Source organism: Leptonychotes weddellii, chromosome 10 (assembly GCF_054177405.1).
Source record: "Leptonychotes weddellii isolate Sample4059 chromosome 10, ASM5417740v2, whole genome shotgun sequence".
NCBI classification, from domain to species: domain Eukaryota; kingdom Metazoa; phylum Chordata; class Mammalia; order Carnivora; family Phocidae; genus Leptonychotes; species Leptonychotes weddellii.
The window spans coordinates 2336743-2349779 of NC_138378.1; the positions used below are offsets into that span (position 1 = coordinate 2336743).

Below are 13037 nucleotides of genomic sequence, written 5' to 3' on the forward strand. Positions count from 1 at the left end.
CCCTCAGCTGAGCGGATGGGGCCCACTAACACTGGGGAGGGCCATCCACTCTCCCGAGCCCACCAGTTCCAGTGCTAATCTCTTTGGGAGATACCCTCACTGGGCACTGTGTGGCCACTCAGGTGACATATGAGATCAACCACCCAAGGAATGTATTGCAAAGTGCTCTTCTAGTCAGTGAGGAATATCAGAGGTGTTTATATTGACCTGAACACCGACTGTCAGCATGGAGTATGTGTTAACTGTGGGTGCACAGGCGTCCCGGGGAGGCGGTGGGCTGGTGGCCTCTGTGGAGACATCTGCCATTTCTGTTCAGCCCCTGCCCCTCACGTGCCTCGCCCACTAATCAGACTGCCCCTCTGACTGCAAGCTCCAGGGGCTCGTGAGGGAGCCAGCTTCATTCGGGCTCACCAGGGAGGGAGGCACCACCTATTCCGGCTGGTGGACAGATTCGGGAGGAACTGCAATGCGCTTTTTCCCGGACTCTGGCTGTCCCCACGAGAAGCGTCACAATCCTGCTGAAGAAGATGGACTAAAGTGGGGCCCTTTCCCTCTGTAATTTAGCAGTAGCTAATTCTACTCCATCAGTGGGAGTCTGTGTGAGGGCGAGACACCAGGAACTGGGTCACACGAGGTCAGCCAGCATCCTAGGTCCAGGTGGCTCACCTCCGATGGAAAAGCTGCCTGTTTGCTGCTTCCCCAGCTCAGGACCCCGGCTCTGGGTCTAACGGCCTCTCTTGTGGTTTGCATTCCATCAAGGCACGTGCCACTGGGGCTCCCCCCTCACAAAGTCAACACACCTCTGAAAGGGTCAGCCCCGAATGTGCTCCACGCTAGGGACAGGATGATAATAAACAATAAGACGTAATGTCCTTTGAGGGCCTGCTCTGTGCCAAGCTACTGATATGTATTACCCTTTTAATTTTTATCACAGCAATTCAGAGGGGTGGTTTCTACTGCTTTTTCCATTTTATAGATAAGGAAATTGAGTTTCAGAGGGAGGCTACTCCTAGCCCAAGGTCACCCATCTCAGACATGTGATTGTGACATCCCTAGGGCTCCCAGATGGATGCTATCAGTCATGATGGGTTTTCAGGAGAATAAAGAGCTACCACCTCATGGGAGCTGCAGGGAGCCCTGAGCAGGCCTGTGATCGCGGGCAGAACACGGAGGACAAAAGCAGAAGGTGTGTGGGGGATGGAGCCCAGCTTCTCTGGGGCAGGGTGTGAGGCAGGAGGCGACGGGGTTTGGCCAGGCCAGACCTGCCTCCACTGCCCCCTGCCAGGGTTCTGGCCCTTCTTTCTCAGCTCCTGTCTCTGTGGAATGGGCGGTGGTTCTTGTGGTGGCGGGCAGGCACAGTCTGCATGGGCCCGTCACTGTGCCCGGCACCTGCAGAACGTGCGACATACAGTATGTACATCTGGGGGATGGAGGGACGGATGGATGGGCAGCAAGGGTGAGGGCAGTGTGGGGGGATCTGGAGCTACGTGAGGAGTGTGGACTTTGAGGGTCAGTGCGGTGTCGTCCCAGGACTCTGGGCCAGGCTGTGACGCGGACGGGGTTTGGAAGAGCAGCTGGGAATCCAAGATGGCCAGGATTCAAGGTCAGTGTGACTGGAGGTGGAGTGGGTGGGTTGTTGGTTTCTGGCAAGTCTCCAAATCTTTCCAGTCCATTTCACCGCACCCCACCCTCCTTACCCAAACCTCAATTGCCTCACCCGTGATTGAGCCCTTTCTCCCTCCCTCGGGCCGGCCGGCCGCCCAACACCCTCACCCACCCGGCGTCCTCCTGCATGGACGCCAGTGGGGGATGCCCGCGTTCTCCCCGCTCCGTGCAGAGCCCACGAGGGCCTGGATGGTGTCGGCCGCCCACGCTGTACCCCCAGCAACACGCCAGCCCTTGTGGGAAGTGGAGAAAGAGGTACTGAATGAGCAAATGTTGATGAAAGAGGTGCGCCCCTGCCCCGTGCAGGGGCTCAGCTATGTAAGGGGGTGACCACGAGCCTAGCCCTTGATCCAAAGTTCCTGGTGCAAGCTTGAGCTCCCCACTCACCACTGGGGTTCAGTTTTCTCTTTATAAAAGGGATTCTGATAACAGCATTGACTTCAGAGGCTGACCCGAGGAATAATGCAGCTCTGGTGCTAAGAACCTTCCGGAAGCATCAGTTTTGCAGGTCGGGACAAGTGGTGGGAAGTGGTGTGTGGTTCCCTCGGAGCTGGAGTCCCAGGTTCTGCTTTAAGTGTTCTGAAATTAATTTCAGCGTGAAATTACAGTTTCTGATTGAATACACATGGATTGTGTAGTGATGGTTGGTCTGTCCAATGTGGTATTTGTTTTAGATGTGTGCTTTTAATCAAGACTAGAAAACAATCTAAGTGAAAAATTTGTAAAATAAATGACTTTCTGGTAAAAGCTAACATTTCCCATTTGGCAGGAGTGAGAATACCAGCCCGAGGGGTCTTTGGAGTGTTTGCAGGATTCCAGTTGATGGAAGGTCGGTGGGCTTCTGTATTTGCAGACCTTGGGGGCGGGAGTGCGAGGTGTGAGGCCTGCGGGCCAGGACGGCTGGACCGTGAAGCTGTGTGACTTTGGGCAGATTCTTTATCCTCCGTGGCCTTGGTGTCCTCATCTGTACAAGGGACATGCTAGCAGCCCCCGTCTCGGGCTGTAGGTGAGTGTGCAGATGAACGCGGTGCTTAGCATGGTGTGTGGCACCCAAGGTTTTTTTTCTTGTCGTTGCTGAGAAATGAGAAGAGGCTTCTGATTTATTTGGGACCAAAAACACATTCTTGTGAGTCTCAGAATTCAGGCTTTAGGGTCAAAGAAAGCTTCTCATTTCAATGTTCCCATTTATCAGCTCTTTCCTCCTACTGTCTGCAGGTCAGCTCCATCAAGTGGAGTTGGAATGTTAAATTTTAGGATCTAAGCATCTTGATTTTTTTTTTATGAAGTTTTGTTTTTGACACTAGATAGAGGTTGAAATTCAGTTACTTAGAATTAAAAAAAAAAACCAAACCAAAACAAAGAGAAAGCCAGGCATTCCTTCTCAGAAGACAGAACCGCAGGAGAAACAGCTGAAACACAAACAGGGTTTCTTTTTAATGTGTTGCACAGAACACAGGATGGGTATTCGCAAAGGAAAGAAATCATGAAAAGTGACAAATATCAGCAGACAAGGGGCTCCTGCTGGAGGAACCGAGGGTGAGCCCGGAGCCCGCAGAGCCACAGGCGGAGCGAGGCCCCCCAGACACACGTATTAGGGAGAGCTAGGAACCCCTGCTCCATGACGGGCAAAGCAAAGTGAGCTCTCCCTCGGAGGGTAAAGCCAAGCCCCGGCGGGACGCCAGCTTTTCCTGACCCAGCAGGCAGCTCGCCTGCAGGTGCGGCTGTGGGTTTGGTGGAGCTTCATGGAAGGTTCCACGGGGTGGAGACGGAGGGCAGACACCGTCCGCCTCCCTCCTTCCCTCTCCTCCCTGGTGCAGCAGATCGTCGTGACAGACTCCGTGCCCCCCGTTCTGGCTGTGGGGTCAGGCACTGGGCGCTGGGCACGTTCACCCCACGTTCTCTGCACACGGACCCCGAGTCAGGGCCCTGTTATCACCCCATCTGACAGATGAGGACACTGAGGTTCAGAGGGCAGAGAGGACTTGCTTGAGCCGAGACCTGCTCGTAAGTGGCCCAGGCAGGACGCAGACTGAGAACTTGCGCTCAGAACCGTGCACACCATATGGGCTTCTAGAAGGAAGATACCTGCCCTCTATTTGTGTGACCCACTCAGCAACCCCACACGGGAAACAACGCACACAGCCCTTGACGGGTGAGCGGGTAGACAAATGTAGCTTATCCAAGCGAGGGCCTGTGACTCTTTCATGAACAGGAACGAAGTCCTAATGCATGGATGAACCTTGAAACCATTGTGGAAAGTGAAAGAAGCCAGACACCGGGACCACAGATGGTAGGATTCCATGCATATGAAATGTCCAAGGAAGGCAAATCTATGGAGACACGGAGCCGATGGCTGGCTGCCTGGGGTGGAGTTGAGGCTGACCACGAAGGGTCAGGTGAGGTTGACCACGAAGGTCGAGCACGAAGGGTCTTCTGGGTGATGGAAACGTTTGAAACGGATTTATGGTGACGGCCCCACCGCTTGCTAAGGTCACTAGGAATCATGGAAACGTACACTTAAAATGGGTAAGCCTTATGCTCCATAAGCTCTAGCTCCGTGTCGTTGTGCAAGGAAAACACAAACAACCCTGTCTGTGGCCTCGCACGATTCTCTCCCCTCCTCCAAAAGTGAGGTGTGCTGGCTATTGGCAGTTCACCGAAGATTCCGAGAATGTTCCAGAAAATGAATAAAACATAGCGTTCCTTTCATGTGGTGTTCTCTTAGGAAATCTCCCGGGAGGTGGAGAGCCAGGGGCCCACATGACAAGACAGGCGGCGGCAGGAAGTAGGCCAGGCTGCCGAGGACGCCCGCGTCTCCCACGGCCGGGCTCCTGTCAGGATCCGACGCTCCAGCTGCAGGAGTCGGTCCCACGGGCCCAACCCACAGGCGTCTGAGCTGGTGTTTTCTAGACTGGACCTCAGCCTCTTTCTAAAGTGATGGTGGCGTGTCCCCAGATTTCTGGCGGATCTGGCTGAACACCGTCTCGTTGGTTGTGGGCCTCCAGACGGCCAGTCACCAGGAGAGGCTGGGGGTGTGCAACAAAGCCTTGTCAGCAATGTCCAGACCTTGGGCAGCCGCGTCCTCCCTTCTCCCAGGCAGACGGCCGGCAGGTCACTATGGTGACACCATTTAACCCAAAGCCGCGGGACAGCCGGGCCCGAAGACGGCAGGGTGCCTGGCGACTGGACCAGACAGGGCTCTTCCAGTTGGGAGCAACAGTCGTGCCCAGGAAGGAACCACAGGGATCTGTAGGCTCGTATAATTGGAATACGCGAACTGAAAAGCTTGGGCCACACAGTACCGAGGGGCTCCTGAGGCTGAGCTGACATAGAGAAAGGCACGTGGGGTGCAGGGTGGGAGCCCCTTCCGTCCTGGGGAGTCTGACCTTGAGAAGGTCAGGGTGGAGGGACATATTTCAGGGCGTTTGTCTCAACAAGAAACCAGTGCTGAGAAGTGTCTTTTGGCAGCTAGCTCCTTTGTGTGTGTGTGTGTGTGTGTGTGTGTGTATGCAGGGGGCTGGTTTTTGTTTTCGTTTTGCTTTATTTTTTACTTGAACCGATCTGGTGAGGCCACGATATGGTCCCAGTGGTTGCAGAGAAGGCAGCAGACATTTGGAAACATTTGGAAGCTGGTCTTTCTGCTTCTGCCTGTACTTCCAGCCCAAACAGCTGTTCTCCACTTCAATTACCTTTTGAAGAGTTATAAATCAAAGATGCAAACAATGATATGCCAAAGGTCTTTTGCTCAGATGAGCCGCCACGGCCCTGGGGCCCTAGGCTCACTTGGCATCTGGGCTCTTGCTATGCACCATCATTATGTTTTAAGGGCGAGCAGGGTCTCCGGCGTCGTCTGTGACACAGCCCTGTTTGCTAGCTGAGGAAATCCGATTTGAAGTGTACTTGTATGAGGCACAATTTAATAGCCCGCACCGGGTAAATCCCTTGCAGGGTGACAGTGTTGCATGTAAGTAACAGTGTTCACAGGGGCCGGGACCAGCGTTGTATCTGGGGGTCACAGGAGAGCGAGAAGAAATTGTTTCTTGACTATTTGTCGGCAGGATTGACAAGGATGTCCTATCTCATCGAGAACTAACAAAACTTCATGGAGCTCCGGGCTACAAACTGGGGGTGGGGGTACAGAGATGAAGTGGGACATGGCCCCTGTGTCCCGAAGCTCTTGGTTTTGAGTGGAGAACAGGTCTGTGTGCGTGGGTCAGTAGCTGAGACAGGCAAGGTCCTGCTCTCCCAGTTCCGAGGTCCATTCGATTCCTCAAGGACCAGGTCCCTCAACCCCTGAGGCTCAGGTCCGTCTGCAGGCAGCGGCCTCCCGTGGGGAGCTCCAGGATCACTGCATGGAGTCACAAGGCCATGCCCACCCATTTACATGTGGTCTGGGGCTGCTTTCAGAGTGAGCAGTCGTGACAGGTCCCGTGGCCCACAGAGGCCAAAATATTAACCTGCTGGCTCCTTACAGAGAAAGGCTGCCAATTTCCATTCCAAATGAGCCTGCTCTCACCCCTTCCTCTGACCTCACACCAGGTTGCTCTCAAGCTTATCTGAGAGTTTAGTCAACTGCATGCAGGTGCCAACACCTCGGAATGAGGTGCCTCTCCCTGGGCAAGGATGTGTAATCCAGAAGGAGCACTTCGCCCACCGCGGTAAACGTGATCGCTCTGTGCTTCTGGCTTGTGCAAAAGGAACAGCTCTGCTGAGCGAAGGCAAAGCAGCCGTTATGCTGTGCAGATTCCAGGGAGCTTACCGTTTGTGGCCTGGATGCCAGTTTGGTTTTAGCTTACTTAATACCTGTGTGTGGTGATTACCGTTAATGTAAAAGATCAAGTCCCACGTTGAGATGCCATAGTTTTTGCCAGTGGGAATATTGGGCAATAGCAGACAACATCTTGGTGGAGAGGACACGGTGTCCTGAATAGGAAATCCATGCAAACTATTTTTCTTGCTCCCTCTATGTCTCCCTAGCATCTCCCGTTGGAGCCCCATCCTCATCACCACTCAGATGCTGGGCATCCTGACCCACAGCTGCCTCATAGAGCTGCATGGGGGCTGTTCCTTCCCAGCGCAGCCAAGCTGTGTGTCTGGGAACTCAAGCAGAGAGGGTCCATGCATCGTTCAGCTTCTCTTTCTCAATGTGCATGTACTTGGAGGCACACAGAATGGCTTGGGGGAGTCCATGAATAGATATCTGGGTGCTTTTTTTTCCCAATGATCAAATAATGACTCCTTAAATGTACCTTAGGAAAAAAAATGTTTAATTAACAAATCAAACCCTTAATTTGATTCACATTGTAACTTAGGCTGAGGCTAGATATATCCAAGTTTATTTATTTATTTTTTAAAAGATTTTATTTATTTATTTGACAGAGAGAGACACAGTGAGAGCAGGAACACAAGCCGGGGGAGTGGGAGAAGGAGAAGCAGGCTTCCCGCTGAGCAGGGAGCCCGATGCGGGGCCCGATCCCAGGACCCCGGGATCATGACCCGAGCCGACGGCAGACGCTTAACGCCTGAGCCATCCAGGCGCCCCTAGATACATCCAATTTTAAAAGAGCAAGTTGATTTAAAGGAATATATTCAGTAAATAATAAAATATGTGTTCTGTGGACAAGGCAAAGATGGAGAAAGTGGCCCATGAAGATTGCAATTTGACCTCATCTGGTAGATGGGGGAGAAGAGCCAAGGCACATAGCTTTCCTAAGTCTGCCCAAAGGGCTGTCAGCAGGATTGAGGCTAGGCTCACATTATAACATAGGATGAGGCTAGACTCCAGTCACCTGGCCCCAAGTTCATTGTGATCGCTTCGAATCTTGCTGGTGTGCTATTAGAACAACAACCTTCAAAAGGCCAACATTGAACGGGCGCCTCGAGCATGGAATGCGCTCGGTCCCTGCTGAACATGCTTTAATGTAGGAACACTCCGAATCCGACAAGCAACCTGCTATGAAGTAGGCATTACCATCACACCCACTTTACAGATGGACAAACAGGCAGAGAGACATTGTGTGGCTTATTCAAGGCTGTCAAGCTGATGAATGGGAAAGACAGGGCGAGAACCCCAGCTGCAGAGTGGAAATCTTCAACTGCGAGGAAATTCCATGTCTTACTTGTGATTAACGTTCCCCTTAAAATGTTTATGCTTTAATCAATCTGATTGAGGTATAATTTACATTCAATAAAAGGCAGATTTTAAGGGAGCAGTTGTATGAGTTTTGGCAAACATATACACCCTAAACAAGACCCAGAACATGTCCATCCGTCCAGAACTTCCCTCATGGTCCTTGGCAAGCAGTCCCCGCCACAACCACACGAGAATCCGGATCTGCTTCCTGGTGTCCTAGCTGGAGCTCCTTGTTCCAGAATCTCATGCACGTGGGACCTGGCACTTCTCTATGCCTGCCATCTTTCACGCAGCTTGTTACTGATTATTTCCTTTTGCTACAAGTACTGGAGGATGGGTCCGTGCTGTGGATGCATCAGATTTTATTTGTGGCACATTCACCTGCTGACATTTGGGTGGTTTCCAGTTTTTAGTCATGAACAGAACAAATCCTTTCGTGGGCATATATGTTCAGTTCTCTCAGGTAAAATCGAAGAGCTGGGTGACGGGATAGTCTTTTCAAACTTGCAAAAACCCACCAAACTGTTTTCCAAAGGGTTTTGCCATTTTGTCTTTCCACCCGCAGCACTCCCAACACATTGCCAACATGAAGGAGCCATTCCAGTGGGTGGGAACCGGCATTTCGTGTGAACATGACGTGCATTTTCCTGATCACTGACTACATCAAGCACCACTTCCTGTACTTACTGGACATTTGTAGACAGTCTTTCGTAAAATGCTTATTCAAGTCTTTACCTATTTATACAAGTCGAGCTGTTTGTCTTTTCATTATTGATTTAGAGAATATATATATATATATATTATCTGTCCAGGATTTTTCTCAGATATGTGTGCTGTAGATATTTCTGAACCAGTCTTTGGCTCACTTTTTCACTTTCTCAATGATTTCTTTTAAAGAGCAGAAGTTCTTCATCGTGAGGAAGACCTCGTTATTCACTATTGTAACACTTTCTAATGTTGTTGAGGAAATCGGCACGTCTCCCAGGTTCACACAGTTAATCTCCCCCGTTTTCCTCTAGAAATTTCATAGTTTTAGCATTTATGATTAGTGTGTGATCCATCTTATGGATACTTTTGTGCATGGTGTGAGGCAGGGGTTGAGATGATGTGGCCATGATGATGATGATGATGAGTCTCTATCCAGTTATTCTGGCATTGGCACTGGAAACGAATTTTTCCCCAAGGAATTATCTTGGCATTTTTGTAAAAAAAAAAAAATAATAATAATCCATTCTCTCTACATGGGTGGGGCTGTTTCCGGTCTCTGTTCTCTTCCACTAATCAATTTGCCCCTTCATGCACACACCACACTGTCTTGGTTGCTACAGGATAGTAAACCATGAGGGGGAGAGACTAAGACCTCTGATATTTTTTTCTTCTTAGATTTCTTTGGCTATTCTAGGTTCTTTGCATTTCCGTATCCATTCCAGAATCAGCATCTCAGTTTCTGCAAAATGGCAGGCTAGGGTTTTTATAAAGATTGCATGGGCTGTGGTCAGTCTGGAGGGACTCAAAATATTGAGTCCTCCCCATGAACACGGCGTATTTCCCCATTTACTTATCTACTGTCATCTCTCTACAATGTTTTCTAGTTTGGGGGGTCAAGTTCTTGCACCTTAATGAAATTGTGCCTTAGCATTTTATGTTTTCTGAAGCTATTATAAATGGCATTCTTAAAATACTTTTTTGCTCGGGTATAAAAATGCCGTGGATTTCTGTGTATTGACAGCAGCGGATGTGGAGGTCCACCAGCTAGATCTGCCCCTGAGAGAACAAAGTGCTAAATCCCTGGGCGCCGTGAGTGTTTGTGGCTGGCAGCGCTCGGCTTCGTCGCTCGTCTCCTCCTCCCTCCTGCACCCAGTGACCCAGTGCCAGAGTACGTCTGCTTGCGTCCACGAGGGAGGGCTTTGCAGAGCTTGGCTGAGGTCCTGGGGTGACTGAACCCCAGCTCAGCTGCTCCCCCCTTCTAGCCCCGCTTGCTTGCTCTCCCACAGCTGTGAGCTCTGAGACCACTTCTGAAGACATCTCCTGCCTTCTCCCATCTAGGGACACTTACCTGTGACAGCTGATACCAGGAATGACCCCAGCAAACAGACTGGAAAAGAGGATCGTAAGCTCGGTCATGGGCTGTCTGGCTCACTAGGAGAGTGACATCGCTGATGAGAGATGGAGTGTTGGTGGCCCTGGGATGTGTTCCACTAACTCGTACAAATCACCACCAGTGGAGGGAAGACCAATAGCTGGTGTTGGGGGACGGGGAGGTGATATTCCAGCCTGGACTTCCCTTTGTGGGAAACTTTCTAAATAACAGAATCAGTTCCTTTAAAAGACACAGGACTTTTGGGTTATATATTTCTGCCCAAGTCCATTCTCGTATGTCTTCTTGGATAAGTTTTGATGAGTTACATGCTTTAAGAATTTGTCACTTCATCTATGTTTACAATTTATTGGCATTAATTCCTCCATAACGTTCCTTTCTCATTTCATGGCCGCAGAATCCTGGTGATGATCCTCCTTCTATTTCTGCAGGTAATATTAAATTTCTTTATTTTCATCATTGTGGCCAGAAGTGTATTCATTTCATGAACATTTTAAACAACTGTCCACCTTTTTCAATTTTTTTCTGTGGTTTGTTTTCTATTTGGTTGATTTTCACTCTCATCTTTGTTATTTCCTTTCTCTGACAGCTTTGGGTTTAATTTTTTTCTTTTCCTAGCTTCTCAGGGTGGAAGCCAAGATCGCGGACTCCATCCCATGCTGGTGTTTGACTTGTAGCTGCTGGAGGGTTCTGAGCCACAGCACGTGCAACCTGGTTTATATTTTAGAGGGCAGAGGGAAAGCACAGTGCCCGGGAATTCCAAAGGCGAGCCCCAGATGTGTCTGTGAAGATGTCGGAGGCTCCCTGGCGTAAGACCTGGTCTTCGGGCGGCAGTCCTTTCCGGTGTAGACTTGGGAAGGTAAAGTGAGCCGCCTTGTGTTGGAGAGACCTCCGGACAGCAAGTGATGGGGAGTGAGCAATGGAGAGGGCCACCTGGGCAGCTGGGCAAGGCGCGTCCTCTTGAGCCAGGCGTCCTGGCGCTCTGGTCTCCGTGTGTCTCCCCCCCTTCCCTGGTCATGTCACCTGGGCACAGCGCTGACCCCTCGCTGTTTCCTCTGCTGGAGAAGGGGTGTAGGACCCAACCCTCGTGCGGGGCTTCTGAGGATTAAATGCAACCATCTAAAGAAAGCCGTGAGCAGAGTACCTGGCAAATAGCGAGCCCCCGGGGAGCAGTAGTATTAACAGTAAGGCCTCCCGTGTAAGGAAGCTTTGCACTTGACCCTGAAGAATGCGAGGAAGCAGCGGAAGAACTGGACCCCAGAGCCCTCGGTGCCCCAGGCCTGACAGGGAATAGGCCTTTCGCGAGGAACTCCCAGCCACAGCTCGGGAAAGATCGCTTGTTTTGTTTTGTCCTTTGGCGTCTTCTCTTTATCTTCCACGCAAGGCTCGGAGGAAGCATCCACTCTTGATCAGAGGGTCCCGTAGCCCGAGCTGGGAACTTCTCGCCCAAGGGGGACCGAAGGAGCGCCATCCCTGTGCCTTGGAGCAAAGTCTGTTTTTGAATCCCTGCTTAACTCTTTGGAATGTAAAGCTCCTTTAAAGCTATTTTTGAATCTAATTCTATATTAATCTTTAATATGATCCAATTTAATCATGAGTCTTAAATCTCTCACACCGAGTGTGTGCGCGCCCATCAGATCCTACTCTGAACATCGTTAGGTGAGTTTAAAGGGATGAGCTTCTTTGTGCTCTGAGAGCTGACCTTGTCGAGCAGCTCTGTCCCTCACTCCTTCCCTGGCACCGGGGGTTTGGGGCCACGTGCCGTCTCACACCCGCAGGGAGGGGGAGCCCGCGTGCCGCACCCCCACGAGGATGCGCGGGCTGACAGTGTGAGCGTGGGTCCAGGCAGAGTCTCCGTGGTTCCACTGCTTGCGTCTGACCAAACACACGGCCTGTTGCCCCAGTAAACGCAGATCAGAAGCCGGTAGGTACTGTGTGCTTAGTCGTGCCCCCTTATTAGCACTTGGTCTTAACTCGGCAGGAGCAGTTTGTCTCCAGGGGACACGTGTCAGTGTCTGGAGACATTGTTGTTTGTCACAGCTGGGGGATGGGGGGCCTGGCACTTAGAGGGGGGCCAGGGATGCTGCTAAAGCCCCTGCAGACCCCAAGAGGACCCCCACGACCCAGCAGTGTCTGCTGCAAAATGTCAGCAGTGCCAAGGTGGAGGAGCGCCGACTTCTGGAAATCCACTGGTTTTTAATGTATCAGATGTGATTCTGCGAACGACATCTGACGGGCAAAACCAGTCTTCAGTCACTTTACCAAGGAAATACTTCCTTGGCACCAACCCCCGGGAAACTCTCGTGCCAAGCCTAGTCGGAGAACCACGTTCCTCGGTGACGCAACAGTGGGTCTTGCTGTTCTGTTGCCCAGACTTCTATAAAGTTTTTCTCCCCCATCCATATAGCCTGTGACTTTATTTTTATGTGTCGGGATGGTGAATCTTATGTGTCACCTAAGTGCCCAGATGGGCACTGGCTGGGTCACAGGGTGCCCAGATCGTTGTCAAACATGTCTCTGGCATGTCTGCGAGGGGGTATCAGATACGATCAACCTCTGAAGTGACAGAAGAAGAGTGAGGCAGATCTGAGGGAAGCAGATGGCCCTCCCTGGTGTGGGTGGGCCTCGTCCAAGCAGTTGAAGGGCCGGATGGGCGAACAGCTGAACTTGTCTCTAGAAAGGGGTTTCTCCCCTTGCCTGACTACCTTCACACTAGGACTTCATTCTTCTGGCCTTTGGCTTCAAACAGGCGTATCCATTCTTCTTGGGTGTCAAGCCAGTGGGCTCTCAGATCGGAACCATACGGATTGCTCTCCTGGGCCTCCAGCTTACCGACTGCCCTTGTGGGACTTCCGGCCTCTATCACCATGGGAGCCAACTCCTTATAATAAATCTTTTTCTCTATATATTCACCTCCTGTAGGTTCTGTTTCTCTGGAGAACTCTGACTAATACACATGTATTGATTTTTTAAATCCACATTTATATCTGTATATGCTTCTATTTTTTTTTATTGCATTTTATCTGACCATGTGTAGTCAATGCAGTGTCTGTTTTTTTGGTTTTTTTTTAATTGTTGTTTTTGCTGGGCAGGATTCCATCTGTGGGAGACCCAACCACCTTCCACTCACTGTGGTTTGGG

The 13037-nt window shown here is 50.9% G+C and overlaps 1 protein-coding gene across 7 annotated transcripts; it reads left to right on the plus strand.

Moving 5' to 3' along the window:
- Positions 1 to 1014: 1014 nt before the first annotated feature.
- On the plus strand, positions 1015 to 12281 carry LOC115938788 (uncharacterized). Of its 7 annotated transcripts, none has more exons than XR_004073817.2 (7): positions 1015 to 1410; positions 1531 to 1603; positions 2435 to 2494; positions 8696 to 8783; positions 9528 to 9674; positions 9845 to 10327; positions 10515 to 12281. XR_004073817.2 is itself a non-coding variant. In XM_081832182.1 (6 exons), the coding sequence occupies exons 1-5, from the start codon at positions 1198 to 1200 to the stop codon at positions 9865 to 9867; spliced, it is 516 nt and encodes a 171-aa protein (XP_081688308.1). In that variant the 5' UTR covers positions 1015 to 1197; the 3' UTR covers positions 9868 to 9908; positions 10515 to 12281. The 7 variants fall into 7 exon arrangements, 1 of the variants encoding a protein (XP_081688308.1); XR_014148928.1 differs by lacking the exon at positions 8696 to 8783 and having other exon boundaries at positions 9845 to 9908; positions 10294 to 10327; XR_014148927.1 differs by lacking the exon at positions 8696 to 8783.
- The last annotated feature ends 756 nt before the right edge of the window (positions 12282 to 13037 follow it).

What these genes read in the sequence shown, in the direction of transcription:
- LOC115938788 (XM_081832182.1), top strand. Translation starts at nt 1,198, where the DNA reads ATGGAGCCCAGCTTCTCTGGGGCAGGGTGTGAGGCAGGAGGCGACGGG. An exon ending in TGCAGAACGTGCGACATACA is followed by an intron (nt 1,411 to 1,530) that starts GTATGTACATCT and finishes GTGTCGTCCCAG; the next exon opens with GACTCTGGGCCAGGCTGTGA. An exon ending in CAAGATGGCCAGGATTCAAG is followed by an intron (nt 1,604 to 2,434) that starts GTCAGTGTGACT and finishes CCCATTTGGCAG; the next exon opens with GAGTGAGAATACCAGCCCGA.